General features: G+C 52.8%; 6 protein-coding genes across 6 annotated transcripts in view; 3 read left to right on the top strand and 3 right to left on the bottom strand.

Moving 5' to 3' along the window:
- PODANS_4_2340 (uncharacterized protein) overlaps positions 1–500 on the bottom strand; it is a gene marked incomplete at both ends in the record, with an annotated part of 2,247 nt that extends 1,747 nt beyond the window's left edge. Inside the window, 3 exons of the mRNA XM_001903850.1 lie at positions 4–75; positions 190–400; positions 478–500. Of these exons, the coding sequence (XP_001903885.1) occupies positions 4–75; positions 190–400; positions 478–500 (306 nt within the window). The remainder of the gene's footprint in view (positions 1–3; positions 76–189; positions 401–477) is intronic.
- Positions 501–765: 265 nt separating this feature from the next.
- On the top strand, positions 766–2,031 carry PODANS_4_2330 (uncharacterized protein; the record flags this gene model as incomplete). Its single annotated transcript, XM_001903849.1, has 4 exons — positions 766–824; positions 892–1,001; positions 1,050–1,101; positions 1,158–2,031. The coding sequence occupies 4 exons, from the start codon at positions 766–768 to the stop codon at positions 2,029–2,031; spliced, it is 1,095 nt and encodes a 364-aa protein (XP_001903884.1).
- Positions 2,032–2,320: 289 nt separating this feature from the next.
- Positions 2,321–5,469, bottom strand: PODANS_4_2320 (uncharacterized protein; the record flags this gene model as incomplete). Its single annotated transcript, XM_001903848.1, has 3 exons — positions 2,321–2,450; positions 2,508–4,938; positions 5,139–5,469. The coding sequence occupies 3 exons, from the start codon at positions 5,467–5,469 to the stop codon at positions 2,321–2,323; spliced, it is 2,892 nt and encodes a 963-aa protein (XP_001903883.1).
- A 1,021-nt stretch (positions 5,470–6,490) lies between these two features.
- On the top strand, positions 6,491–11,116 carry PODANS_4_2310 (uncharacterized protein; the record flags this gene model as incomplete). Its single annotated transcript, XM_001903847.1, has 2 exons — positions 6,491–6,703; positions 6,764–11,116. 2 exons carry the CDS (start codon positions 6,491–6,493, stop codon positions 11,114–11,116), a joined length of 4,566 nt encoding a protein of 1,521 aa, XP_001903882.1.
- Positions 11,117–12,450: 1,334 nt separating this feature from the next.
- On the bottom strand, positions 12,451–13,566 carry PODANS_4_2305 (uncharacterized protein; the record flags this gene model as incomplete). Its single annotated transcript, XM_001903846.1, has 2 exons — positions 12,451–13,061; positions 13,410–13,566. The coding sequence occupies 2 exons, from the start codon at positions 13,564–13,566 to the stop codon at positions 12,451–12,453; spliced, it is 768 nt and encodes a 255-aa protein (XP_001903881.1).
- A 525-nt stretch (positions 13,567–14,091) lies between these two features.
- On the top strand, positions 14,092–14,783 carry PODANS_4_2300 (uncharacterized protein; the record flags this gene model as incomplete). Its single annotated transcript, XM_001903845.1, has 3 exons — positions 14,092–14,108; positions 14,175–14,460; positions 14,532–14,783. The coding sequence occupies 3 exons, from the start codon at positions 14,092–14,094 to the stop codon at positions 14,781–14,783; spliced, it is 555 nt and encodes a 184-aa protein (XP_001903880.1).
- Positions 14,784–15,060: the final 277 nt, after the last annotated feature.

The following is a 15,060-nucleotide window of genomic DNA, read 5'->3' as shown; positions in this document are numbered from 1 at the left end:
TTTTTTGGGAAAATCACAGCCAGCGGGGGAGGCGGGCGGCGGGGGCGGAAAGGCCCTTGCGAGTTGGAGGGAGCATCACGGAGCTTGGCCAATGAGCTGTGGAAGAATAGGGGTTAGCAACCTGGCGCAAGATGACGTGGTGCTGATTCGGCGTAGCTACCCCCGAGCTAGTAGAAGACGAGTACATACACCAACATAATCCTCCAGCTCGACTCTTCTTGAGGAGTCGAGCTCAACCTCCTTTAGCGCTTGACGAACGACATCGTATGGCTTGCGCTCACTGGTCTGAGTGGCCTTGATGGCGGTAGCCTCATCAATGTAACCCTTGTCGTCAACGTCGAGCTTACGGAAGGCGTCGGCTAACGAGAAGATCTCGGGCTGTTGGAATTGAGGGAATTTCCTAGGTAGCTACATGTCAGCTTGAGGCAAGCAAAACAATGCGCGCGTGTTTCTTTGTTGGGGGTAGACTGGTCCCACCTCTGGATCTTGAGGACGTTCATGGTGATGCGGGGGATTCGGAGAAGCGCGCAGAAGTACGTGGTAACTGTACTGGTGTGTCTCTAAGATAGCTTGATGATGCTTGTAGATGGTACTCAAGAAGAGGAGTAAGTAAAGCAAACGAAACCCGAGACGGCCGCGCGCCTTTAGCAAACAATGGAAGTTCCAGGTTTTATGTTTGGCCGGGGAAAGGGTCGTCGTAATCGTGTGATTTTTAGACGGTAGGCTTCAATGTCCAGGGCAGGTGGAGGAAATAGGGGAGTTTCCATGCTGCACTCCTTCCAAGGCTGGCGGGGGCGGGGGTTCCCAGGCGGCCTGGCACTGATGTAATCGCCTGGGCAGATACCAAGCCACAGAGGGATTGCGTAAGGTAACGGCCCAACCAGATGCAAGGGGCGGTGAGTTAGGGAGTGACCTTTTCAGGGTCATGATTCAGGGGTTATACTGCATAAGTCGCGTACCCCACGAACAGCAACACCAAAAAAATTACTTTTTGCTTTCCTGTCTTGGCATCTCGAAATAACTTCACCTTCACTCACACACACTCCAAGCTTCAGCAAAACGTGAGGTGAGCAGATCTCATCACATACCACTCTCACTCAGGTAATTACTCACTAATTAAACTTACATAATAATATCGTACTAACTACCTCACCTAGTACCTCGTCACCTCACCTCACCTTACCTACAACCCTCACATCTCCGCCTTCCACCTCAAACCACCCCCCCAAAATGTCCCTCTGCAAATCCTGCCACCAACCCTTAATCCTCCAATTCGAGCCCGACTCAGAAGACGAGTCCCTCGCCCCCCCTGTAGACCAACCCCCCATCCCCGACGACCTCCACCTCCCTTGCCAATGCCACTTCCACTGGCAATGCCTCCTCGACCTCTCCTCCACCGTCGCCCTCACCCTCAACTGCCCCTCCTGCACCACCTACCTCCCCTCCAACCCCCCCACCGGTTCCGGTTCCGCCTCAGGCTCCTCCACCAACCCCTTCCTCCCCACCTCCCAAGCCGCCCAAATCCTCACAACCTACACCAACGAAGGCGGCGTCCAAGAAAACCTCAACATCCTCCCCCACCTAACCGAAGAAGCCTACCTCTCCGCCAACCCCCAGTTCCGCCCCGCCAAAGCCCTCCACACCCTCGCCAGCGAGGGGGACACGGCCGGCATTCTTGAGTTGTTGGCTGATGTCGACGCTGACGAGGACATCACCCTTTCTCTGCCTCAGCTCCTCTGCTGGCAGGACCCTTTGAACGAGTCCAAGACTGCGATGCACCTCGCTCTTGAGAACGAGCAGGAGGAGGTGTTTTGGCTGCTTTTGTGGCTCGAGAGCGGGGTTCACACTTCTGTTTTTCCAGAGCAGGTGGTGCAGAGTTGTGAGGGTGTGGGCCTGCCGAGACGGGGGACGGTTCCCCAGGAGGAGGATGTCAGGTTTATCAAGGATGGGAAGGGGAGAACGGCGGGGGATTTGTGCCGGGAGTTGGGGGGCGCGTGGGGGAGTTATGCAGAGATGTTGGGGATGATTTGAGGGGATGGAGATGAAGGGGGGGATGGGCATAGCATATGATACCAACAATGGGATGGGATACATAAAAAGCGGTTGGCTGTTTAGAGATATCACAAGCGTTGATAATACATACATACCCTACAGTGAACATCGGATCTGTTCCTTCATGTCAAAAGCACCACCTCTCCTATGCCCAAACATCAACAGTTTCTATCTCTCTGTAACAATAAGGGTATATCCATCCATCCATTCCTCTTCCCAATTTCCCCCGTCTAATCATACATACATTCATTAGCATCACACACTATCATCACACCCTCGGCGTCCTCACCCTCTCCCCCTGCAACAGCTGCGAAAGGACAAAATGAGCCACATCCTCATCCGCCCAATAACTCATATGCGACGCAATCGTGTTCATCGGGTTAAAGTCAAGCACACTCCTACAATTCCACGTTAGCACCATCCTCATCTCCCCACCTTCATGCCAATTCACTTACTCCTGAATACAATAATCCACCCTCCCATTCCTATTCAACCCCCTAATCTTCCCCTCCTCCCTCCTCATCCTCTGCGCCCTCCTCTCTTCCTCCAACCACCTCTCCTTCGTCAGCACATCCCCCCCATTCCCATCGCCCTTCTCCCCCCCACCACCATCCGCCCTCTCAACCCTACTCTTCTGAAACCGACTAAACAACGTCTCCAACTCCTCATCAATCAACGCCCCCCCATCCTTCCCTCCCCCCGTAACCGCCGCAATCGCCATCTGCCTCTCCGCCGTCTTCTCGCTTTTTTCCACATGATCCTCCATCTTACTGTTGCCCCCTCCCTCCGCCGCCCCAAGCTGCTTCTCCTTCCCCGCACCACTACCTGGCGACCCAACCGGACTGAGACTCAACTCCCTCTCCCGATGATGCGAAGCATTGATATTATTCACATCCTCCTGCGTCAGCCCCAAACTCCGATTCAGCAAGCTGCTCGCGATCCCAGCAGAGAAACTGCTCCACAACCCCGTCACGCTCTGCCCAACCTTTGCCCCCAAGCCCGTCAGCCCTTGAGGGGCTACACTCCCAAAGATGGTCTTTTTTGTATAGGGCAATGCCTGCGGCTTGAGAGTAGACATGGCCTGGGATATCAACGGTTCAAGTCGGTACGCGATCGGATCCGACGGGTGGAAAATGTTGAACAACTGAGAGACTTTGGGAGAGGAGACACTGAACGGGTGGCCAGTAATAGGAGAGAGGTGTTGATCGCTGGCATACGAATACGCCGGTGCAGACAAAAAGGGATCCTCCATGTAATCCGGATTCAGCGGGCTCTCCGACGGGACAGCATTGGGCAGATTCCTAGCGGAAATTGTCCTCCCCTTGAGCATCTGGAACAATCCGATCGGTGACCCTAGACAATAAAAGTCCGCCACGTCAAAGTCGAAAGCCAGATCTTTGCTCTCCTTTGGTTCGAATCTATCTTCCGAAGAGGCAGCAGGCCAGATTCTCAAAGGGTTTCGCGGCAGCGAAGCGGCAGGTGCCCTTTCCTTTTGTCGGCAGAGAATGTCAAACATGATGGCTGAGCCGAGGGAATGCCCCACAATGTGGACTTTGCCCTTGAACTCTGGGTTGCGTTCCTTGAAGGTCTTGTAGATGTGGTTGGATTCCTTGACAACAATGTCGGCGATTTGCTCCCGGTAGGCGCTCTGGTAGAGAAGCACGTCGAGGGCGAGGTCAGAAATAAGGGAACGGGCGAAAGCGAGGCCTTCAATGGTGATATCCTCCAGAGACGGGTACTCGTCCTCCTCGTCAAATGCCTCGGCGAGATCGTGTTCTCCTCTTTTTGGCTTGCGCTTGGGAAAGTCGAGACGGTGGCGCCAGACCACAGGCAGCACCTGAACTCGACAGTTACCTGGTCCGCTTTCCCCAATCTCAGAATTGAGTGCCCGTAAATCTGCGGATACAGAGTACACATTCTTGAAATTCTTGCGAAGAATATTCACATCGTGAACAAAGTTGATGCTGTCCATCCTGCGAGATAGCAACTGCCCGATGCCGTGTGTCACCAACACCAGGTGCTCGATATCACGGCCTTGGTTCTCACCGGCGTTGGTATTGTAATCACCCATCATCTCCTTCTCTTCTCGCACCCTGATAGCCTCGGCTTCAGCTTCTGGGTCCTCTGCCCGCTCCATCAAATTGGACAGTTGGCGAGATAAAGAGTTCTGAGGATTGTCGGGCTCCATGTCTGCACCCTCATCCAGACTGGGCCGCACGCTCGTGGGCGGTGCAGATCGCCTCTTGAGGGCCTTTGGTGTCTCATCGCCCTTCTCGTTGGATGTTGATTTTGTTCCCGCTGGTGTCACTGGCCGCTTCTCATCCTTTTCCTTGACCTTCTTCGCCTCAGTGTACCCTCGCACTAGTTTCACACCACTCATGTATCCACCACCTGCAAACCTTTCGTACATTGTCGATGTAACCCACGACAACATCCCATCAGAGGACAACCACGCTGTATTAGAATCCTGATACGTTGCCACGCTGTTCATATAACTACCGAACAACCGATAGGTCTGCGGTTGATGTTGGGGTACACTGGCTGCAGTCTTTGCGCTGGTTTTGGCCTGGGATTCATCGACAATCTTCAAGTTCTCCGAGGAATCCTTGGGTGTTGGTCCCTTCGTCGACGGGTTCGAGGGTGCCTTCGGGTATCGCCATGGCTTGACCTTGAGATATCCCTCCTCAAGCTGAGCAGCCAGATTCTCCTCACAAGGCCGGAGCGTGGAGCCCTCTTGATAGAACCAACTTCCGCGCCGCACCTCGTACACGGGACCCTCCCAGTAAATGGGCGCAAGTTCCCGCTCTTCAATATCCACATCGAACAAAAAGTCTTCGTTTACGGGCACTCTTGTTTTGGATCCGCTACTGTCTGTGTCTTTTTCTCCTTCGCCAGACACAGCCCGTGGGCGCTTAGTCCCTGTGCGAGCAAGCGCATTCCCGGTGAAAGCGTTCCGTTCCTCTTCGAGCTCCTGTAGTCTAGCCTGGTATGCGGCCTCCACGGCCCGCGAATCTCGGGGATCAAAGGCGACGTATTTCTTTGGCTGGGCAGGTTTGGCATCGGAAGCGGCCTTGGTGATCATAAACTTGGGCTTGCGTTTTGGCACCTAAAGCCAATGCTCAAAATTAGTTTGAATCTTTCAACACTTTCCAAAGAAACACTCACGTCAACAGCATGGAACCACTGTATATTGGGCGGGGGACAGTCTGGTGGATATCGTTTGAAGCTTTGGCCATAAAAGGGATTCAATATATGGTCGACGGTAATGGGGGGGCCGAGGGCTGGCTGAGGATCTTTCGGCGTGGGTGTTGCACTGCGAGGTCCAGCCCAGGGATTGATCGAGTCGACGGCGGAAGCAAGATATGACTTCTCAACCTTCTTTTCGACAGCAGTATTTGGGGCCGGCGTGGAAGCCATAGCTCCGGGATGTCTGGGTGACCCAGGATTCGGTTTGGGAAAGCCGCTCGCAGTCTTCCAAATATATCGACGGTTTGAAAAGAAAGGGTAGCGTTGTAAGGATCGCCCAACAGCTCTCCTCGGCCGGATCAAGCGATAAAGCATGCAGCTTTTGATGCCAGTTGTTGATTCGCTTATCTTGCTCGAGACCAGGAAAGGACTTGGCACAGCAACCAGAGGCTGAAGGAATGGGCAAAGGAAATTGGCTAAACAACGGAAGAAGAAGTTATTGTGTGGTTCTTCTGCTCAATATTTCTAGCACCTTTTCATCAAAGCCAGGAAAACAGGTCCAACACAAGAACGGGGTCTCTTGTTTCGGCCCACGCCTTGGACATCTCTCCGGCCAAAGCTCGTGACATCCGCAACGACCGGCAGCAGCAAATGATGACGGAGGGTGCCTGGAGAACTGCTGTTGATTGGACGTAGAAAAACCGTTGCCCCGCAGTCTTCCCGGCAGGCTGGGGAACTTGGAGACTGTGCTCCGGTACTTTCCTTCCCGCACTGGAGCAGGCAGAAATAAAGTATATCTGCCAAGACCTCAAGTACAGCTCATCCTCAGTTGATCCATGCGCTTGCACCAAAAGTGTCAGGGGTAGGTGCATGGGATGGTGGGGCACATCTTTCGGGATTGGAGTCATTCAGTTGCTTAGCCTTGCCCCGCCTTGCGCCGACAAAATTATTCTCGGTTGCAATCGCGAACCACTTTTGACACGCCTCGAACCTTGAACCACTTGTCGTCGCCAACCAGCCACACTTTGCTGGGAAATCAAGTAGTTATCCCACAATTCCACACCCCTCCGCTGGTATTTCTTTTACTCTAAATCTCACCAACAGCAGCAGCAACTTAGACGTCGCCATCTCCATCGACACATTCCCGGCGAGCCCGCTATGAGCAGGTAGCATAGCTACCTTGAGGGGCAATTCGTTGTTCCATCTCGCCGCGACCACACAACCACACCACACCACACAATCACATCACAAAATGGAGTCGGAAGTAGAGGCCGGCAGGGCCTCCGAGAACCGCAAGACCTTGGTGAAGGACCAGCTCCCAAAGCGCTTCAAAGCCCTCAAGTTCGGCATTCAATCCACCCAAGACATTCTTAATCAAGGTGTGCTCGAGGTCTCCGACAATCTGCTCTACGATGTCGAAAACAATCGAGCTCCCTTCAAGCATGGACCCCTCGATCCCCGCCTGGTGAGTATCAACACTTCCTTCGTCATCCTTTGTCCCATGTCATAGCTAACCTATCCCCCACAGGGAACCTCGAGCCCGAAACCCGATGCGAAATGCCACACCTGCCACCAAGATCTGATGGGCTGCCCTGGTCATTTTGGTCACGTCAAACTTCCACTCCCCGTCTTTCACATTGGCTATCTCAAATACATCCAGGCGACCCTGCAAAACATTTGCAAATCATGCTCCAGGATCCTCCTGACCAACGAGGAGCGCCGCCGGTTCCTCAGATCACTCCGCCGGGAACAGGACAACATGGCGCGAACAGCCGTACTCAAACGCATCAACGAGCAGTGCCGGAAAGTGAGGAACTGCTACCACTGCGGTGACCTGCAGGGAACCATCCGAAAGCTGAGTTGCATGAAGCTTGTCCATGACAAGTTTGTGGCCTACAACAAGTCGACGGCCCAGAAGAAGGTGGCACCCGAAAGCAAGATCGAGTTCGATGCCTCCTTTGAGAGCGCCAAGGCCCATTTCGCAGAGCTTGGAAAGCACACCCGCCGTGCCATGGATGATATGCATCCCCTCAAGGTTCTCAACCTGTTCAAGGAGATCAACTCGGTCGATTGCGAGCTGTTGGGCCTAGATCCTGCCGAAGGACGACCCGAGATGTTTCTCTGGCGGTACCTCCCAGCCCCCCCCCTTTGTATCAGACCATCGGTCGCCCAGGAAAGCGCAAGCAACGAAGACGACATTACCACAAAGTTGGCCGAAATTGTCATCTATAGCGCACATTTGCGCGAAGCTATGCTAAAGGGTGCGCCGCTTCCTTCCCTCATGGAGCAGTGGGAATTCCTCCAGCTGCAGGTCGGCATGTACGTCAACAGTGATGTGCCTGGCCTCGTCCAGCAAGGCTTTGGCAAGGTTACTCGTGGCTTCTGCCAACGTCTCAAGGGAAAGCAGGGGCGCTTCCGTGGCAATCTCTCGGGCAAACGTGTGGATTTCAGTGGGCGTACTGTCATCTCCCCCGATCCGAATCTGAGCATTGAACAGGTGGCCGTCCCCGAACGTGTCGCCAAGAACCTCACATACCCCGAGCGCGTTCACGCGAACAATATTCAAAAACTCAAGGCTTGTGTGAGAAACGGCCCGACTGAATACCCTGGCGCGTTGCAAATCACCAAGAACCAAGGCGAGGAGAATGAGATGAAGTTTCTATTGAAGCACATGAAGCCTCACATCCTTGAGAAGAATGCGGACAACCTCCGGATTGGAGATGTTGTAGAACGGCATCTTGAAGACAACGACATCGTCCTGTTCAATCGTCAACCCTCACTTCACAAACTGAGTATCATGAGCCATTACGCGAAGATCAGACCTTGGAGGACGTTCCGGCTGAACGAGTGTGTTTGCTCGCCATACAATGCCGATTTCGACGGTGATGAGATGAACCTTCACGTCCCACAGACAGAGGAGGCGAGAGCAGAGGCTATCAACCTGATGGGCGTCAAGAACAATCTGTGTACTCCCAAAAACGGCGAGCCCATCATTGCCGCCACCCAGGATTTTATTACCGCTGCTTATCTGTTGAGCGGCAAAGATAGGTTCTACGACAGAAGCAGCTTTACCTACATTTGCACACAGATGCTTCTTGGCGATACCTATCTGGAGCTTCCGCCTCCTGCCATCCTCAAGCCCAAAGCTCTCTGGACTGGCAAGCAAATCTTCAACGTCATGATGCGGCCCAACAAGGAGTCGCCTGTCTTGGTCAACCTCGATGCCAAGAACAAGGTCTACAACAAAGGAAACCTCCAGCCTCCAGACATGGACATTGACGACTCGTTCCTGGTTGTTCGCAACTCCGAGGTTATCTGCGGCCGCATGGACAAGTCCACGGTTGGAGAGGGCAAAAAGAACTCTGTGTTCTATGTCATTCTGAGAGACTATGGAGCCGACTATGCTGCCGCCACGATGAACCGTCTGGCCAAGCTCTGTGCCAGATCTTTGACACTGCGCGGCTTCTCTATCGGTGTTGGTGATGTGTTTCCTTCGCAGGCATTGACTGAACACAAGCTCATGCTCCTCGAAAAAGCCACGACGGTGTGCGACGGATTTATTTCCCAAGCAGAAAACGGGACTCTTGAGAAGGCTCCAGGTTGCGACATGAAGGAGACTCTGGAGACCAAGCTTTCGGGAACCCTGAGCGCTGTCCGTCAAGCTGCCGGTAGCTACTGCACCGAGAATCTCAGCAGAAACAACGCACCTCTCATCATGGCCAAGTCTGGGTCCAAGGGTTCCGAAATCAACGTGGCCCAGATGATTGCCTGTGTCGGTCAACAGATTATCGGCGGCAAGCGTGTCGCTGATGGATTCCAGAACCGAACCTTGCCTCATTTCGAAAAGGGCGACAAGCGCGCGGCTGCCAAGGGCTTCGTCAAGAACAGTTTCTACACCGGTCTGCATCCTACCGAGTTCTTGTTCCACGCCATTTCTGGCAGAGAAGGTTTGGTCGACACCGCTGTCAAGACGGCCGAGACGGGTTACATGTCCAGACGCTTGATGAAGTCGCTGGAGGATTTGTCGACTCAGTACGATGACACGGTGCGCACCTCGGAAGGAGGCATTGTCCAGTTCCAGTACGGTGCAGACAGGCTCGACCCAGTGGACATGGAGGGAGATGCCCGGCCTGTCAACTTTGATCGGACCTGGAACCACTCCCAGACCATCACTTGGAACAACTCGGAGAAGGGGTTGCTGCCGTCCGAGATACAGAAACTGACCAAGGAGTTACTGGACAGACAGCGGGCGCTCTATGTCCGACGTGACATGCTTACCGGCGAGGTCATCACTGGGCTTACCGATGAGCAGATCCGCACGAGCACGGACCGCGCAGCGTATATGGCTGTCGACGAGCACGACGCCGCGAGAGAGTACCTCAACAGTGTGCAGACATACATCACACAGAGAGCCACCAAGCTGGCCAGGATTCGCAAGTCGGTCGGCCTCGATCCAGGCGTGTTAGAAGACGACCTTGCCATGCAGGCTGCAGTTAATAGGGTGAACAAGGGTGGATCCGAGATGGATATCGATCTGGATGATGAGGCGCGCGCCAAGGGACAAAAGCACGCCGACCTCACGGCCAAGGTGTCGGAGGCCAGTCTTCGGAAATTCATCGAGCTATGCCTGGAGAAGTACAAGAAGGCACAGGTCGAGCCAGGTCACGCTGTAGGAGCCGTGGGCGCTCAGTCGATCGGTGAGCCTGGAACGCAAATGACGCTCAAGACGTTCCATTTCGCCGGTGTTGCCGGCATGAGTATCACCCAGGGTGTCCCGCGCATCAAGGAGATCATCAACGCCTCCAAGACGATCAGTACGCCTGTCATCACTTGCGTCTTGGAGAACACTAAGGATGTCAGCGCGGCCCGGGCCGTCAAGCACAGGATTGAAAAGACCTACATCAAGGATATCCTTGACTATGTGGATGATGTGTGGCTGCAGGACGTCGCCAAAATTGTGCTCAGGCTTGAGAAGGATGGTCTTGAGAACCTGGAGCAGATTGGGATAACGACTACCGATATTGCCGACGCCATTGTCAAAGCCAAGAAGCTCAAGTTGAAGATTGAGCCAGAAGACCTGAAGGTGAACAAGAATGTCATTGAGGTTCTCGTCCACAACACATGGCAGGATGCGACGGCGGCGAGAAAGGCGGCCAGGCAACGCGCTGCGGCTCTGGAAAAGGGGCTGACTGTCGCCAATCCAGGGGATGAGTCGGCAGCCGACTTCCAGTTGAGAGTCAACTTCCTCAAGCGCATGTTGCCGGAAGTGCCCATTGCCGGCCACCCCGAGACAACGAGAGCGATTATCAATGTCGACAGCAAGACTTCGGCGCATACAGTTCTGGTGGAAGGTTACGGACTGCGCGCTTGTATGACCACAGAAGGTGTGGTTGGCACCAAGTGCTTGACCAACTCGGTCATGGAATGTCGCGATGTGCTGGGTATTGAGGCGGCCCGCACAACCATTGCCTTTGAAATCCAGCAAGTCATGGGCGACATGAACATCGACCCTCGTCACATGGAGCTTTTGGCCGATGTCATGACATACAAGGGCGACATTCTCGGCATCACGCGCTTCGGCCTTGCCAAGATGCGCGACAGTGTTCTCCAGCTGGCTTCTTTCGAGAAGACGCCAGACCATTTGTTTGATGCCGCTGCTGGTATGAAGACAGATCGGATCTTGGGCGTCAGTGAGTGCATCATCATGGGCCAGACCATGTCGATAGGGACAGGTTCGTTCCAGGTGGTCAGACGTCTTGGTCTCTATGACTGGCAGCTCAAGCCCAAGCCCTCTATGTTTGATGAGATATGGAAGAAGACGCACTCCAAGCTTGGCAGGGGTCGAGCCCGGCCGGCGATGGTTGCGGCGGCTTGTTAAGCAGAGAGGATGGTTTTATGTCTGGGTTCGTTGAGTTTGGTTTGGAAAGGCGGGACGGGACGGTCTTCATGCGGAGTTGAGCTGAGAAAACGGTTGGGACAATTACTAGCTTTTTTTATTGTAAATATCGATATGGTTGATGGTTAAGAACTAGATTAATTAGTTTTCCTCAGTTGAACTTGACTGACGTGAGTAGCGGTCTGGACGTAGTGTGAAGTCGAGAGTCGGCCAAACACGAGGCACATGGCTGTGTGTGTGCGTGTCTGACATGAGATAAATACCTTCCAGAAGATGCTTCTTCCACCTTGTTTGTATGCCTCAACTCTACCGGACGCCTATTAGCTATTACAAATGAGCCTGGTGAACCGAAGCATTTCCCTTATCCCCAGTAGTCTCCTACCATGATGAAACCCGCACCGGGCATTGACGTGTCAATTACTTTTTGCTCCTGTGACACCACGGTTGTAGCGAGTGATATAAATGTCACCGGTGCTCTTGCGCTGGTTGCAGCCTTCTTCTACCCGCATTGCGGTTCCACAGTACGATTGCTCGACTACAACGATGTTACACGCTTCGATGATATTCACCACCGCTACGGTGCTGTTCGGTCCGGCGGTAGGCTTTCTCTAATAAGAGGTAAAAGGGGTCCTTGAAAGTGACTTCCTCACGAATATTAGATTTTTCAACGTCTACATTCCGAACGACTTCCGGATTAGGTTTACCTTTACGCCAGCGCAGATCGAAGAAGGTAGGAATTCCGGGAAAGTGGGGGGAATAGTACCCAAATAGCAGGCATAAAGCATTTCAACGTTTAACAATAAGAGGACCTTTACGGACCCCCCTGTTTATCTTGCCAACGCCCCCTTCCCTATCTACCGATTTACTTACCCTTCTTATAATATAGTAAAAGGCTTTCAAAGATGATTCAAAGACCTTTAAAATATCTTTTAAAGCCTCTTAACTATCTTTTAAGGCTTATTAAATATATTTAAATACTTAATAATTATTCTCCAAATATAATTAAATTCTATATGACGGGTGGAGGGAAGACGTTGGTTAGATAAACAGGGGGCTCCATAAAGGTTCTCTCTTGATAATCCGATCAATACCTCAAACGGTAGCCTGTGTGATGGAGAATTCCAACATGTTCGCTTTCCACGACTTCATTGCCTACCTACTACAGATGGAGAAAAAATAATCACCTACCCAAGTCACTGCACTGGCATATTCATCGAACAGCCACTATCCTAATCTCAATGCTAGTCCTCATCTGTCCAGGAGGCGTATTCGGGTTATTAGCAGCGCAATGAAAGCCCCCTATTCGGTTTACATCATCAGCCACAAACACAAGACTGGCAGTTAGTTTCATGCAAAGGGAAATGGGAAAAAGAATTAAAAAAAATAAACTTACTCGCCCTCTTTCCCGTCGAGTCGACGATCCTGAAAACGAGCACGTCGTCCACCGTCTGCCCGTTGACAAAATACCACCTGTGCTTCTCGTTGAAGTGAAGGAGCGTGTTCTCCATTGCCCGGTCGCGGTGCAGGTCGTCGTTGAGAATCATGTCGTCTGGTTCGACTGAGGCAAAGTCTAGGAGGGTGAGGGGCCAGTCGAAGTTTGGGCCGTGGAGGGGGCGCCAGAGACTTTTTTGGGGGGTGGAGTTGCATGTTAGAGGTGGTTTTTGGATAAGGTAAGGAAAAAGAATCTCGTACTTGATGACGTCAAACTCCTTGTCCTTCAAGTTCTCCCACTGCCCCGGAAAGGAGAGTTCGACATGTCGACCGGAAAACAGCCCGACTGGCGGTGAAAGCCCCGCAAAGACCAGTCGCCAACCATCATCGGCAATGACAAAAACTTTTGGAAGTGGTCGAAAGAGGAGGGCTTCGATCTCACACACCCTCCTGCTGCCCGAAAGGCTGGCATCCAGATCATCTGGGTAACCACAGGCTACTCCGACGAAGACCTAAAAGAGATGGATCCGGGCGTCTTCAAAATGTTCAACTTTGAACAGGTCAAAGTCTCAAAGGATTGGCAGAAGCTTCGACCCGGAAAGGGTTTCAGCAACAAGGGCATGTACAGGAACCAGAAGGGTGTGGGCGACGAGATTGGGGAAGTTACGGACAAGAATGGCAAGGTGATCAATGGCGGGAGAATTTTGGTCAAAGAATCATGGAACAGCTGGCTCCACGATCCACTGTCAGACGCTTACCATAAAGGCAAGAGTTTTGACCCGCCCGATGTCCACTTCTACAAGAACAGAAGCTCAGGCATGTGCGACAGGATGAAGGACGTTACCAATTTCATCAACGAACACAACCTGAGGACGCTGCTCTTTACTGGTATTAACATTGACCAATGTGTCATGGGCATACTGCAAGACGCCTATCTCAAGGGGTTTGACAACGTCTTGCTCAAGGACGGTTGCGCCACTGACAGCCCGTGGTTTGCGCATTGGGGTGTCGAGTTCAACTGCTTGATAAGTTGGGGATTTCTCTCAAGCTGCAAAGATCTTGCCAGGGGCGCTGGCCTTGAGGTGGACGAGGATGAGATCGAGTACAGCCAGGCTCCAGAGGCTCCGAAGCCGACAGAGTCAAATAAGGGCTGCTGTTGTATGTAGACTAGGGCATTTTCTCGTTGCACTCAGAGACAGTCTTTGATGAGTGTCGAGACTGGCATGCTTCCACTTCTTGGCAAGACAACGTCGGCAAGTACGTTAATTGAGCCGATGTACAGATTACCTAGGGTGCGGTGCACCGGCCCTGTGTCCCCCCACCGGGCCTGCTGCAGTTGTATTTTACTGGCTGTCCCTGTAGGTAGACAACCCCGCTCCCGGGACAGAGTAGGCCATAAGCAGCTGGGTCTATCATTTTCCTCTTGGTAAGCTACCGGGCTTTTGCATACTTCAACCACACTTCGTCTGCTCAACCTCCGTCCGTCTTACCTGCACGAAGCTCCCGTCTCGCTCTCAGCGACGGTAATGGACACCAAAGAGTTGTGAGTATCTAATCTGGTCATTGTTCAGGCTGGGAGAAGGTTTCTAATACAAGCATTGCAACGTAGAGAGCAGTTCTTCCAGGAGACATGGGCGTCCCGAGCGGCAAGATGCATGACAAAGATTAAAGATCGTGAGGATAAGCGAAACGTTCGAAGCTTTCGCAGCTACGACGATATCATCGAACATCTCATCAATGACCCTGATGAACCATTCCCCGATGCTGTTCTTGAGGAGCTATCCATGATCCGCCCTCGACTTGTCGAGTTTCGAGACTTTAGCAAGATCTTCGCGGAGAAACTCGGACCAAAGCTCGACCCTAGCTTGTTCTGGGGATTGATGGGGACACTTGTTGTGGCGAGTACATTCCTACAATGAACTTTTGATCATCGACGCCATACTTATACTCTCCTTTGGAACCATAGGTAGCGGCGCAGATAGAGGGAGACGCCACTCGACGGATGACACAGGAAATCAAGAAGCTCAGTCGAAACGTCGAGACGCTACGAGGATACAGCACAGCCGGGGAGGACCTATCCAATAAAGCCAAAGAGGCTGTCTTCGAGACGTTTGTGGTGGCTACCAACTTCTTTGCGGATGCCATTGAGTTCCTCCGGGACGAAGAGCATTTTGCCCGGTCCCGTTCCGCCGGTGAGATCCATGCCGCCCGCTTTTGAAGCTGCCAGATAGGTACATGCGTTGACCACCCCGACCCATCCCCAAAGACCAGGATCCCTGGAGACGCCTCGAAGATATTTGCGAAATAACCTCTCGTGATATCGAAGAGTCAGTAAAGGCAATCGAGAAGGCGGCAGCCATGTCACAGCGGCAGCATGGAGTCACGAACAACGACCTGACATGGCTCTATTCAATGATGTTCATCAACCCACGCTCTTTTAAAGACCAGGCCACTCTACCGTGCATCATGTTGCCTCTTCAAAAAGTCCTAAGTCC

This window comes from Podospora anserina, chromosome 4, assembly GCF_000226545.1.
Source record: "Podospora anserina S mat+ genomic DNA chromosome 4, supercontig 2".
In the NCBI taxonomy this organism is placed as follows: domain Eukaryota; kingdom Fungi; phylum Ascomycota; class Sordariomycetes; order Sordariales; family Podosporaceae; genus Podospora; species Podospora anserina.
The sequence above is the reverse complement of the archived record's forward strand: the minus strand, read 5'-3'. Positions and strand labels throughout refer to the sequence as shown.